Source organism: Aotus nancymaae, unplaced genomic scaffold (genome assembly GCF_030222135.1).
Source record: "Aotus nancymaae isolate 86718 unplaced genomic scaffold, 86718_ANA_hifiasm-v0.15.2.pri h1tg000036l, whole genome shotgun sequence".
NCBI lineage: Eukaryota > Metazoa > Chordata > Mammalia > Primates > Aotidae > Aotus > Aotus nancymaae.
In genome coordinates, this window is record NW_026988450.1 from 15,307,953 (window position 1) to 15,321,422 (window position 13,470).

The 13,470-nt window shown below is 36.4% G+C and overlaps 1 protein-coding gene across 3 annotated transcripts in view; it reads right to left on the reverse strand.

Moving 5' to 3' along the window:
- The window catches only part of CYP7B1 (cytochrome P450 family 7 subfamily B member 1), a 178,724-nt gene that overhangs the window by 23,718 nt on the left and 141,536 nt on the right, over window positions 1-13,470 (reverse strand). For all 3 annotated transcript variants that reach the window (XM_064384238.1, XM_064384239.1, XM_064384240.1), the window contains exon 2: window positions 3,694-3,830. In XM_064384238.1, the coding sequence (XP_064240308.1) occupies window positions 3,694-3,830 (137 nt within the window). The remainder of the gene's footprint in view (window positions 1-3,693; window positions 3,831-13,470) is intronic.

Here is a 13,470-nt window from a genome sequence, read left to right on the forward strand (position 1 = left end):
GGGAGAGTGAAATATGAGTCAACTTTGTACGTTATGAGGATGGCCACATGTACATATCCCCTCTCTTATTAGGAAGATTTCACTAGCTGCTGACAATGATGTACAGTGGTGCTTTGCTGGGGTGACATCTAGGGAAAATGATTCCACGGCACCACCACACAAAACCAATTAGAGAACTATTTTCTGTGACAGGTCAAGAATTTACATGGTTTATCATGAAAAGATGTACCTTTTAATTTCTTTATTAAGATGACATTTGTGTCCCTTGAGACTTTTGGGGATGACAATCATTTGCTCATCATGCAAGAACATACACTCAGTGAAATCACATTATGAGACAAGAGCGGAAGACTTTGTTCTTCATTTCACATTTTCTAAATGAGCTACTTTGAAAACTGATTGTTAGAACCATATACATTAACAGGATTTCTTGACAGGAATTTATTCAAAGTCAAGTAAGAAGCAACAGGGAAGTATTGTGCACATTTAACTGTAGTTGTCTAATGTAGAGTTCAAAAACATAACCATGGTCAAATTATTTAGATGTTAGAAATTCAGCAGCTTCGTGGTACATGAGATTAAGAAATCAAGTGTCAGCAAAAATTGGCTATTCTTTGGAAAGTGAATAAAGTTATTCAAATCTGCCACAACTTTCTGCATAATCATCTTTGGTTATTTTTGTACACTGTTATTAAAAAAAGAAAAACCGAACATTTCAATTACTTGTTCTATTTACTCATTAGAAATACCAGCATTATTTAAAGTAAGAAAGACTTTTTTCAAGTGAACAATATTGTTTTGATACCATAAAGCCCAAGGCTCACTTAGAGGAGAAACCCTAGCTCAGGTCTTTATTTGTATAGTATTCCAGTGTTTCATCAGCTCTAAGGTATTAGGGGTTTCCCCATCCAATATTTGTTGAGAATCAGTCCGTTCTGAGCTCTAGACTAAATGTTGACAATAGAGAAGCTAACAGAATAATGAAGGGAGACAGATAAGTGAATTGGCAATGAATTCACAATATATTAAATACTCCTACAGAAGTGATACTGGGAGTAACTGGACCTTGGAGATGAGGCACCAAACATAGGAGGAGTCAGCAAAGGCTCTTGAGAGGAAGTAATGTGTGACTCTGGCCTCAAAAAATGAGTCCATGTCTGTCAAGTAAACAACAACATTCTGGCAGAAAGAACAGCAAGAGAAAGAAAACCCGAGGCCCCACTGGGTTTGGTGTATAAGGAGGGAATTTCAAACAACATGATGCATTCATGGTGTGTGAAGCACAAGGTGAGCAGCAGGAAGAGACTGTGATGGAAAGGCTTGGGGAACCTCATGAGGACTACGGTATATATGACAATCCCTCTATTTCTAAGAGGCATGATTTTTTTCCATTTTAATTTTTCTGAAATCAGAGTGTATACAATTATTTTTCAATGAGACTTAGCTAGCTTCAAGGCAAAGGAGTAAGTTTTGATGAAACTGGTACTGTCTGTCCATGGGAGAAGTCAATCATGCTGATAATTTCCTCCATTTGTATCATTTCTCCCAAATACTGCATTAAAATGGTAGCACTGAAATTAAGTCACTGTGGTTTCCAAAGGTTGTCTCTGACCCTCAGCAAAGTAGTTGCAGGCAGAAAAAAATTATGGCTCTCTAAGAATAGAGCATAAACTTCCAAGGCTGGTTGAAGGAAGGTGTAAGACTTGAGCTAAGAAAAGACATGCATGTAGAAGACCAAGATAAAGAACCAGAAGGGGAAATGTGGGGAGTAAAGGAGTAGTAGAGTATTTCAGGAAGGAACAAGAGATCAGCACTGTAGAGAGGTCTACATAGGTGGACCAAGGAATAACTTCAGTAGTGCTGAAGGCTGGTTATAGTTAGGAGGGCTCTAGGAGATATGTATCTAGAGATAGCAAATATATGCAAATCCCTTGAAAGAGCTGGATGCAAAAGAAAAGGAGAAAAGGAGAAAGTAACTAGAGGAGAACCTTAGGCATGGTTATAAGTGATAGTAAGAACCCGAGAAATTAAAAAATGAAGAATGCATGTGTGGGAGGAATGAGTCAAGATGTACCAGCCCAGAGGAGGCAGGAAGAAAAGGTCATGGGGACCTGGAGATGGAGTGTCTTGAACATTCTTCGAAATTAGAGAAAAGGTGGTAGATCATTGGGAAATGTTGGTATATTTGGTAGATATGTGGGGATCTAAGGGAGATTATACTGGATGTCTTCAGTTACTTTATGAAGGAAGGAGAGTGAAATTCTGAAGGAGTGTTACCAGAGCCCCATTGAGAGTGGGGAGTGAGACTCAGCCTCTTCTTGCCCTCCCACTGGCAATATTCAGCAAGCAAAGGAGTGTGGGTAATCTTGTGTGTATCGATCAGCTTTCAGAGCATAGACAGGACATGCAAAAGCAAAGAGAGAGAATAGCTAGCGCAGACCATAAACTGATGTGGAAGATTGGGTACAAAGATGGCTATGATGAATTCCTTCCATCTCTCTATATGTGTTCCCATGCAATGTGACTCTGCCACTCTTTCCAGGAAGAGGTGGAGTCTCTTTCCCTGCCTTTGAATCTGGGCTGCATTGTGACTCGCTCTAACTTGAGACACTAACTGACATGTAAGGAACTTTTCTTGAGGATGAAAGACATGTGGACAAGGAGTCCCACCCAGGCACGTGATGAGACCATCTTGGATCATCCAGCCCCCATCCAGAGTCCAGATGACTCAAGCCACACAAGTGACTCAGGCCAGACCAGTTGTTTCTTTAAGCCATTAAACTTTTTGTTACTCAGCAAGAGATAGCTGATACAGCTAGATAGTTTGGGTCCTAAAAAAAAAGTGAGCTAGGAGAAATCCAGCTTCTCCTCTCAGTTCTAGAATGTTTGGGGTGTGTGGCAATCTTGCTGGTTTTTGCTTCGTTTGTCTGGGTGTCTTGGTATGTATTTTATTAAAGTTTGAAGTGCAATGAAAGTTTTAAAATGAAAAATACATTCTTGACCAGTAGTTGCTGGAGACTCAGAGGCAGGGAAAGAATGAATAGGTGAAGCACAGGAAATTTTTAGGGGAGTAAAGCTACTCCATGTGATACTCTGACGGCGGATACATGTCATTATACATTTGTGAAAACCCAAAGAACTACACAACACAAAGGGTAGACTGTAATGTAAATCATGAATTTTTAATAATGGATCAATACTGGCTCATCAGTTGTAACACATATACTACATAGATACAATCAGGGAAATTGTGATTGGAGAGAGGGGGTATATGGGAACTCTCTAAACTACTAAATTTTCTGTAAACCTAAAACTGCTCTACAAAGTAAAGACTATTAATTTTAAAAATACATTCTAGCTTTTGTATAGTTACATATATATATATATATACACACACATACATATATATATTTTGTCTTTCTACCATTCTTAAAACCAAACTGAGCCAAAATGACAGGTGATGGCTGGCGAGCCAGGTTCCCTAAGTACCATGAAGAGAGTTCTGTAATTTAATTTTTAATATGAGGATTGCTGAACTAAAAATAATTTTCTTTCACATTAACTCTACAAAATACAACAAAAATATACAAATATTCTACATTTTCTACATTTTGCCTAGAGAAAAACAGAAAGACATTAAAGAAAAGTGAAAAATTATGACATATATAACGTATTTACAAAAGTACTTCTTACCAGCAAGAAGAACAGTGAAAGTGTCACCATGTTGCTTTTGAAGAGTTTTCATGAACCTTAAGGGGTCTTTTCGTAATTCCAGGACCACTCCAAAATAAGGAAGCCAACCTTTTATCAGTGGAGGCTCACCAGGTCTCCTATGAGGGAAAAAAAAAAGATAAAAGAATTAAAAAAAAATCAAATCATTCTTATTCTAATACAGGAGGGTTATTTATTGAATCTAGAAGTTTATAGCATGAATTGCACTGTTTCTTTCTATTCTCTTACTCATTGATTCTTATATAATCATAGTCACGAGTTTACTGAGCTTCTCCAGTATGTATGATTCAATGCATAACTTCTGGTGAGCAACTTTTTATTTCAATCGTTTTGAGGGATCAGGTAGTTTCTGGTTACAAGGATAAGTTCTTTAGTTGTGATTTCTAAGATTTTGGTTCACCCATCACCCAAGCAGTGCAACTGTACCCAATGTGTAGTCTTTTATTCCTCACCCCCGTCCCAGCCTTCCCCCTGAGTCCCCTCCACTGAGTCCCCAAAGTCCATTATGTCATTCTTATGCCTTTGCATCCTGGTGAGCAACTTTTTGAAGGAATTGTGTCTTGCAAGTCCTGTATGGCTGCTTAATAGTTACATTACAATCCGTTTTATTTATTTCCTATTCTGTTTCCCATCATCATAAGTAGGTGCCTGTGACTATGGGGATCTCTAGGAAACTAAATCAACTGTTTGACATAATTTACTCTATGAAATTGTTAGTTTGGTATAATACTGATAAAAAACAAATGATCAGCTGCCTGATTTTATTGGTCTTTCACAAGTCATGGTACAAATGCTGCCTGATCAATTTAGTCAATGAGACCTAAACTTAGTTTTGACTAATATTTGCATTTTCTACTATGTGCTTGGTGATGTGCAGTGGAACAGGCTAAATCTAAGTTCTAGTCAAGCTGCTGTCAGAAATCATTAAACAATGTATTTTAATTACTGATTATTTTGTTTTCCATTTAGCATAGTGTTTTTATATGTGTAGACCAAGTAAGACTAACTCCACCTCATTTTAAATTCCAACTCATTTACAGGTATTTAGGTCTTTCCACAAATAAAGGCTACAAGTTTTTTTCTTTTTTTAAATTTTAAGAAACCTTCAATTATATTCTTATACCATAAAGGTGTGGAGGGACGACGCATTATGGGATTTGAGGTTTTTTAAACCGCTTAAGTGTACTTAACATAGTAAATGGAGATGTGTTCTTTAGGATGTGCAAGTCATATTAAAGTATTTATTGTGCAATTTTTCACTGAATTGACTGATCACTGAGTTTAGAACTAGGTGGCATTTTTGAGGCTTTCATGCAATTTCTCATTTTTACAGGTAAGAGTTCTCAAGGCCTAAGAGGTCAACAAATTTCCCTAAAGTCATGAAACTATGTAAGGACAAGCTGAGCACCAGGATGCAAGACCTGGAGCCCCACAGCCACGCTCTGACCCCTACAGGAACATTAGTCAGTCAACCTGTGGACCTAGGAAAAAAAGAAACCATCAAAGCAGCTCACTACTAGAGCTGACAGACATTGTACATGTGAATCTGAGGCCTCTTGCTGTGCTCTGGGTGTTAGATGTTGAATGGTTTAGTTGCCAAAGTAAAGCTCTTTGTTATCAGATGTGAATTAGACTGGAAATGCATAATCAGAAGAGAAACAATAATCTTAAGTTGAGAATTATGAAAATCTCCACATTATTTCTTTGAGGTCTATTTTAATATATTCTTTCATAAAGTTTTTTATTCTGCAAATGAATAAGATTGTTAAATTTTACTAATTTGCATTTTTTAATGTACAAAGCATCCTTTAGAATACTATCCATTAAAAAACAAGCTTTTTCTTTGTTGTTCTGTAATCTTGGCAAGACTATACTTCAAAATTTCTTCCTAGTTATGTATTTGGTGAACTCAATCTGATTTAAGGTAAAAAAGGTAAAAAGAAACAAAAACAGAAAACAAAGCCATTTTATCCTAGAAAGGATTAAAACAAATATTCAAAAGAACCTGATTCTGGAGCCCATCTGGGAAGATGACTTGTGCTACATGCAGTGCAACCCATTTTGATTAATCACAAGATATTACTAGCTCAGATCTAATCAAAGATCAAGATTATGATCATACCCAGCATGGACTTTTATGTAGCTAGATTAACCCTATCAGAGACTTTTATTTTCCCACAACCCAACATGGTAGAATTAAACTTCAAAAATAAAACTCAGATCCTTCAGGGGAAAAACTGTTAAATCCAAGTTATGATAGAAATAAAGAAAAGATTTTGCATTCTCTTTTTAGAAGACAATTTATCTTAATGCCAATTTACAAGATGTATGCTCTTGTTTAAATGCATATACTTAGAAATAGGAAAACAAGAAACACTGCACAGAAATGGGAATCATACTCATCACACTTTTCCCCATTATTTTCTTGAATGCAGCCTTTAGCAATGAGGACTTGCTTTTATGAGAAATATAAGAAAACCAATAAAACCATTGGTACAGTTAATTTCACATCCAAAGATTGAACAAGAAGAGACTGCACGTGTGACTGTAGAGTAGGCTCTCCAAGTTACAAACTGCTGCGGCTCACATGCTATCTATCAATGACCCTTTCAAATTTGCAAGTGATCTAGTTTATCAAATTTCTTTTCAAAATATTAACTCTCTTCCTTGGTCTACTTGTACTCTGTTTGGTTTAATGTTGTTTGAATGTTGCATTGTGACAAAGATTTAGAAAGGCTTTCTGTCTAATTTAATGCAACTAATTTCATCCTCTATGCTCTGTCATTCGGTCAAAAGCTGTATTCTTCATGGGGTTTCCGCGGGGGGAAAAGGATGGGGCTCAGAAATCCAAGGGATATTAACTTAACATTCAGAGTTAGGGAAGCACATTAGGAAGCTATTTTATTGTTACAAAGATGAGAGGGTCATCATTTCTTACAGCTGTGTTTATTTTGGCAGCAGTAAGCTTAAGACTATTAAACACCATGTCACAATTGTGCATATTTTCAGGAAAAACTATAGTGCTAGTTCAACTTATGACCCATCGACGATAGATAACAGAAATCTGTCTTCATCAGTATATTTGTAAAAATTATTAAGGGAGGAAAGACATCACCATAATGATCAAGAAAGGCCTGCTGACACACAGCACAGCGCAAATACTGCTATTTGTCTCTCTCATGTTCTACGACTTTGAAAATGAAATACATACTGGGCACTGCTGAGTGAGGATATAGGATGCTTAGTGCTTGTTGGGGATGATCAAGTTCCAAAACTTAAAATAAACAGGTCCAAAAGCAATGATGGGCAGCTAACAAATACTATGTTCCCTACTCCCTCATAATCTCAAACAATATGCATTTCCTCAAATCTTCTCATTACTATTTAAGGGACTATGAGAACACATCTAGGAAATCACACAAATTTGAGCTTATACATGCTCTCGATAACTAACCCCAAGTTCTGTGTATGTACCATTGCATCAGTGCTTGCAGTTTCTTTCATACATGTTGTAGGGCACATCTTAGTGTACGCAAAATGTCGGTCTATGGTCCAAATTTATCTGGAAACAAGTTTTGGAGATGGGAGTGGTGGTTCATGCCTGTAATCCATGCACTTTGGGAGGCTGGCAGATCACTTGAGGCCAGGAGTTGGAGACCAGCCTGACCAACATGGTCAAACCCTGTCTTTACTAAGAAAAACCAGTCGGGCATGATAGAGCATGCCTGTAATCCTAGCTACTCAAGAGGCTGACATACAAGAATCGCTTAAACCCAGGAGGCAGAAGTTGCAGTGAGCTGAGATCACGTCACTGCACTCCAGTCTGGGCAACAGAGAGAGACTCTGTCTCAAATAAAATAAAATAGATAATAAAATAAAATACTGGAGAAAAACCTAAATACATAAAATGGATGTAAAATATGAAGAGGTTTGAGACATTTCAGTTAAGAAGAGGTACATTGAAATTTAAAAGAGTAGACCAACACAGAATACTTAATTTCTCATAATATTTGAGGTTCATCTTTATGCTATACCTGTAGTTAAATAAATATGTTAAAAACTTGGCTAGTAACCCATTGCATATTTTTTCCCCTGGACATTTAAAGCCCAGGTCTTCCTACAGCAATCTATACTTGTCAGAGTAGTTTCTTCTTTTCTATTTTTCCTGTAATCATTTCAGGCTAGGCGTTCAGGTTATTGCAATAACCTACTAAGTAAGTGGTAAGCAACCTTTATACATGCACACTAACTAGAAAAAGAATTATGTATTTATTAAAAGTGTTTAAAGATGTAATATATTTGTATTAGGTGACCTAACACATGTAACAGTGCCTTACTTTTTTTTCTTTTCCTGAGTTAATGAGGATTTTCTTCTTGTGTATGTGGTTAAAATTTCAGAAAGTACACAATTGATGTGCATTACAGTATCTGATGATAATTCTGAACGTTTGAACAATGTTTTTTTTGAGCAAGGCACTTTTGAAGCTGCTGTGTTTTACCTTTCTTTGACTTACTTTGGCAGCAACCTCAATGGAAAATGTAATTTGCCTCAAGTAGTGTCTCTTGGAACTGAGTTCTTGAAACATTCGTTATCCCCACACTCTTCTTGGGCTCTGATGTTAGCACAAGGAAACTTAGAAATGTTCTAACAATCTTGATAATCAAGAATTGGTATGTTTGTCAGGATATTGGGAAGAGGATTATCTCAATACAAGTCTGTGGATGGGAGATTCCAAAGGAGGAGGGGTAGATGGAAGACGTGGCTGAGTCTAGGCAGACCAGCACTCCCACTGAGAGTCCTGGTAGGGCCAAGGAAGCACAAAGCCACAATATATTACTTTGCCAGGAAATGGGGTGAGATTTACAACCAACTGGGCACATTTCAGCAATGAACGCAAAGGTAGAGGGCTAGACCCAAAGACATCTGAGGAGGCACCCCGGGGAAACCAAAGAAGACCAACAGGAACAACTGCACAACAGACTCACCAGATCAACAGGAAGGAAGGGGAGAGAGACTCTTAAATTTTACTAGTTTTACCAAAGGGACTAGGTTTTAAACCAGAAGTGGCCAAACTATTGTTACTGGAAGTCTTCAGTGTTTTCAGTCATTACCAGAAATCAGGGCTCAAGAGAAATTTGAGTTCAGATATGAAGAAATAAAGTTACATTTCTACACATCATCTGACTCATGGGGAAATTTAAAATCTGGTACGCTATCTATGTAGATCCTCAGTGTCTTCACCTGTAAAGAAGAATGTTAATACCAACTTTGGTGGTTTATCATTCAGACTGAGACAAGAGTATTTCAAAGCAGCTGATACACACAGCAGGATTAGTTTTCCCTGCCATTCATATTTCATAAGCAGTTGCACATCTGTGCTTTTGCTTACTCATTCTCTGCCTGAGCTGTTTTCTTTGTCAGCTCTCTCTGCTTATCTATATCTTTCATGGAGTTGCCCAGGTCTGAAGGCTCTCTTCATCCTTCAACGCATCAGTCAAGTAAAATTGCTAAATGCCCAGATAAACATGAACTCAATAACTTCAGATGAGCAGGCAAAAATATGCTATGCAAAGAGCTTTCTCAGAAAAAGAACTATCTTTATTTAGAAACAAAGTTTCATTGGATGTCTGATAATTTTAAGAGATAATGAGATTGGTCTATACAAGAAGTGAACAAGAATGTGGGGGTTGGGGCATTAACGAGAAAAAGAAAGAAGAAAAGTGACAGGACAGAGGAATAGTGAGACTGCATCATGGTAAGCTGGGACTATCTAAGGAGGACAGTGACCTGGGAAAGACATCAGGCCTAGATGGGCTCATTGGCAAATTCCACCCAACTTTGATTTTAACCTCTTGCAAAAAATAGAAGCAGAAGGAGCATGTTTTAACACATTCTATGAGGCCAGCATTACCCTAATGCCAAAACCAGACAAAGGCATTATAAGCATTACAAGAAAGGAAAATTACAGACCAATATCTCTTATAAACTTAGATACACAAATTCTCAATAAAATAATAGTTAATTGAATCCAACAATGTATAATAATAATTATACACCATGCTGAGCAAGTGGAATTTACACCAGGTATGCAAGGCTGGTTCAACACTCCAAAACTAATTAATGTAATCTATTACATCAACAGGCTAAAGAAAAACATCACCTGCTCATATCAATAAAGAAAAAATATTTGACAAAATCCAAAACGCCTTTATCTTATACTACCTACAAAAATCAACTCAAAATGAGAAAAAGACTTGAATGTAAGACCCAAAACTATAAAACTCCTAGAAGGAAATATGAGATAAGAGCTCCTTGATGTTGGCTTGGTAATGATTTCACAGATATGATACCAAAAGCACAGGCAACAAAACCAAAAATAAACAGATGAGATTAAATCAAATGGAAAAACTTCTGCATAGTAAAAGAAACAACTGATAGAGTCAAAAGAAAACCTACAGAATGGAAAAAAAATATTTGCAAATCTTGTATTTGATAAAGGTTAATGTTTTTAAAAATAAGAAACTCCTAAAGCTCAATAGTAAAAATCCTACTAACCCAATTAAAAAATGGGCTAAGTACTTAAATAGACATTTCTCCAAAGAAAACATATAAGTAGCCAACAGGTATTTGAAAAAATGTTCAATATTACTAATCATCAGGGAAATGCAAATTATATTCACAATGAGATAGCACCTCACACCTGTCAGGATGACTATTACCTAAAAAGCAAAGACAGTAAGTGTTGCTGAGGATGTGGAGAAATTAGAACCCTTGTACAATATTGGTGGGACTCCAAAATGGTGCAGCTGCTATAAAGAACAGTATGAAGCTTCTTCAAAAAAAATTAAAAATTGAATTACCATATCATCTAGCAATCATATAATCTACTTCTGTATATTTATCAAAAAGAATGAAATCAGAATCTGGAAGAAATATTAGCATTCTTGTGTTCTTGCAGGGCTATTCACAATAGCTAACATGTGGAATCAACTTAAATGTCCACCGACACATGAATGGATAAAGAAAATTTGGTATATACATACAGTGCAATACTATCCAGCCTTAAATAAGGAAATTCTGCAATATGAGGCAACACGGATAAACATGGAGGACATTATGTTAAACGAGATAAATGCCAGGTACAGAAAAACAAACACTGCATGATTCCACTTATGTGAGATATCTACAATAGCCAAATTGATAAAACAAAGAGTGAAATGGTTGCTGCTAGGGACTGGGGGGAGGGAGGAAATGGAGAGTTTCTAATCAGCAGGCATAAAGTTTCAGTCAAGCAAGATGAATTAGTTCTAGAGAGCTGCTATACAACATTATATGTATAGTCAACAGTAATGTACTGTACACCTCAAAATTTGTTAAGAGTAGATCTCATGTTAAGTGTGCTACCATATTAAAATAAACAAAAAATCTTAAGGGGTCAACCAATGTAAAAAAAAAATCCAACACCCATTCATGATAAAAATCCTAGCATAATAGAAATAGAGGTGAACTTCTACTTCATAAGTAACATCTGCAAAAAAAAACTACAGCTTACATCATACTTATTGGTGAGAAAGTAGATGCTTTCCCATTAAGATCATAAATTAGGCAATAATGTCCCTCTCACCACTGCTATTCAACATCATTCTGGAAGTCCTAGCTAATGCAGTAAGATAAGAAAAGGAAATTTAAAATATACAAGTAAAGAAGAATGAAAGAAAGATGAAAATAAATAAAACTACCATCACAGATGGCATAATTGTCTACATAGAAAATCTCAAAGAATCAACAACAAAATTTTAGAACTAATAAACTATTATAATAAAGTTGCAAGATACAAGATTAATATACAAAAGTCAATTCCGTTGTTATATAATTGCGATTAACAATAGACATCTGAAACTAAAAACACAATACTACTTACATTAATACAAAACAAAATATACAAAGTTAACTTAGTGTAAATAAATTATTCTTAGGTATAAATCAAACAAAATATGTATAAAATCTATATGAAGAAAACTATAGAACTGATTAAAAAAATCAAAGAAGATCTAAAATAGAGAGATATTCTATGCACATGGATAGGAAGAGTCAATATTGTCAAGTCAGTTCTCGACTTGATTTACAGATTCAATGCAATCCCAATCAAAATCCCAGCAAGACCTTTTATGGATATTAGCAAAGTGATTCTGAAGTTTATACGGAAAGGCAAAAGACAATACTGAAGGAGAAGAACAAAGGGGAAAGGGTCACACTACTTCATATCAAGACTTAATATAAAACCATAAGAATCAAGAGAGTGTGGTATTGATGAAAGAATAGACAAATAGATTAATGGAACAGAATAGAGAGCCCAGAAATTGACCCATACAAATATAGCCAACTGATTTTTACAAAGTAGTTACAAAACACAAAAAGTCTGGTATATGTTACTTTAAGATGTTAGTAGTTATTAATCCCAGGTGGTGAGATTACAAATGTTTGATCATTGATATCTTTTGATTTACACATGACATAAACATACTGCTTTTGAAGGGTAGTTGTCATTTATTTTGTAAATGTCCCTCCATTTGGGTTGTCTGATATTTTTTCATGACTAGATTAAGATATCAATAATAACATTTTGAGAAAGAACCCTACAGAAGTGATGTGTACTTTTAGTTACATATTTTTAAATAATAAAAAAATGCTATTTTGGGGCTGGATGTGGTGGCTCACACCTGCAATCCCAGGATGTTGGGAGGCCAAGGTGGGCAGATCACCTCAGGAATTGGAGGCCAGCCTGGCCAACATGGTGAAACGCTGTCTCTACTAAAAACACAAAAAATTCACCTAGCATGGTGCCACACACCTGTATTCCCAGCTATTCAGGAGGCTGAGGCAGGAGAATCACTTGAATCTGGGAGATGGAGGTTCCAGTGAACAAAGATTGTGCCACTGTACTACAGCCTAAGAGATAAAGACTCCATCTTAAAAAAAGAAAAGAAAAGAAAAGAAAGAAATGCTATTTTGGTGTTGAAAATGAAATCCATGTACAGAAGGCACTGCCTTCTAAAAAGTAGTTGATGACAAAAAGTAGTCTACAAATGAATCAAAGGCTGATTTTAAAAATAAGCTCAACACTCCTAAGGCAGTTAAGTGGAGAATCAGCCTGAAATTCACCATGAGGACAAGCAGAACTCACCTGAACTGTACTCCAAAAATAAAGAGTAGACAGTGAGGTGCATCTGCTATAACTGTACAAAGTATAGACACACAGTGCCACCTAAGGATACCCCATTACTTTCACCAGGGTGCAGGTGACATGCAATTGAGGCAGGCAGAATCAGTGCCTGTGACAACCTCAGCAAGGAGAAGGGCTTTTCACAGTTGCAGTCAGCTGCTGGACTTGACAACTGAAGTTCCTGATGGTCTCTTCAAGGTTCTGCTCCAAGCAAGAAACCTGTGACACAGAGCACAAGGTGTCTACTTCCTTGCCAAACTCTAGAGCATCTCACATGTAGAGTTGGGGATTAGGTTAATTTTCCCCTTGTAAATGATAAATCATATATTCTTTGGGACCCAATTCATATGTTGAGTAAAGTTATCTGCTTAATATTTGTTTACTGCAAGAATCAGACTGATGTAATCTCTTCTCAGGATGAACATTAATCCAACTCTGCCTAAAAAAATTATGTGATTCATTACCCCAAGTAATCTCTATTGTCCCCTGTGCTTAAGCTTCGTTTTTTTCCCTA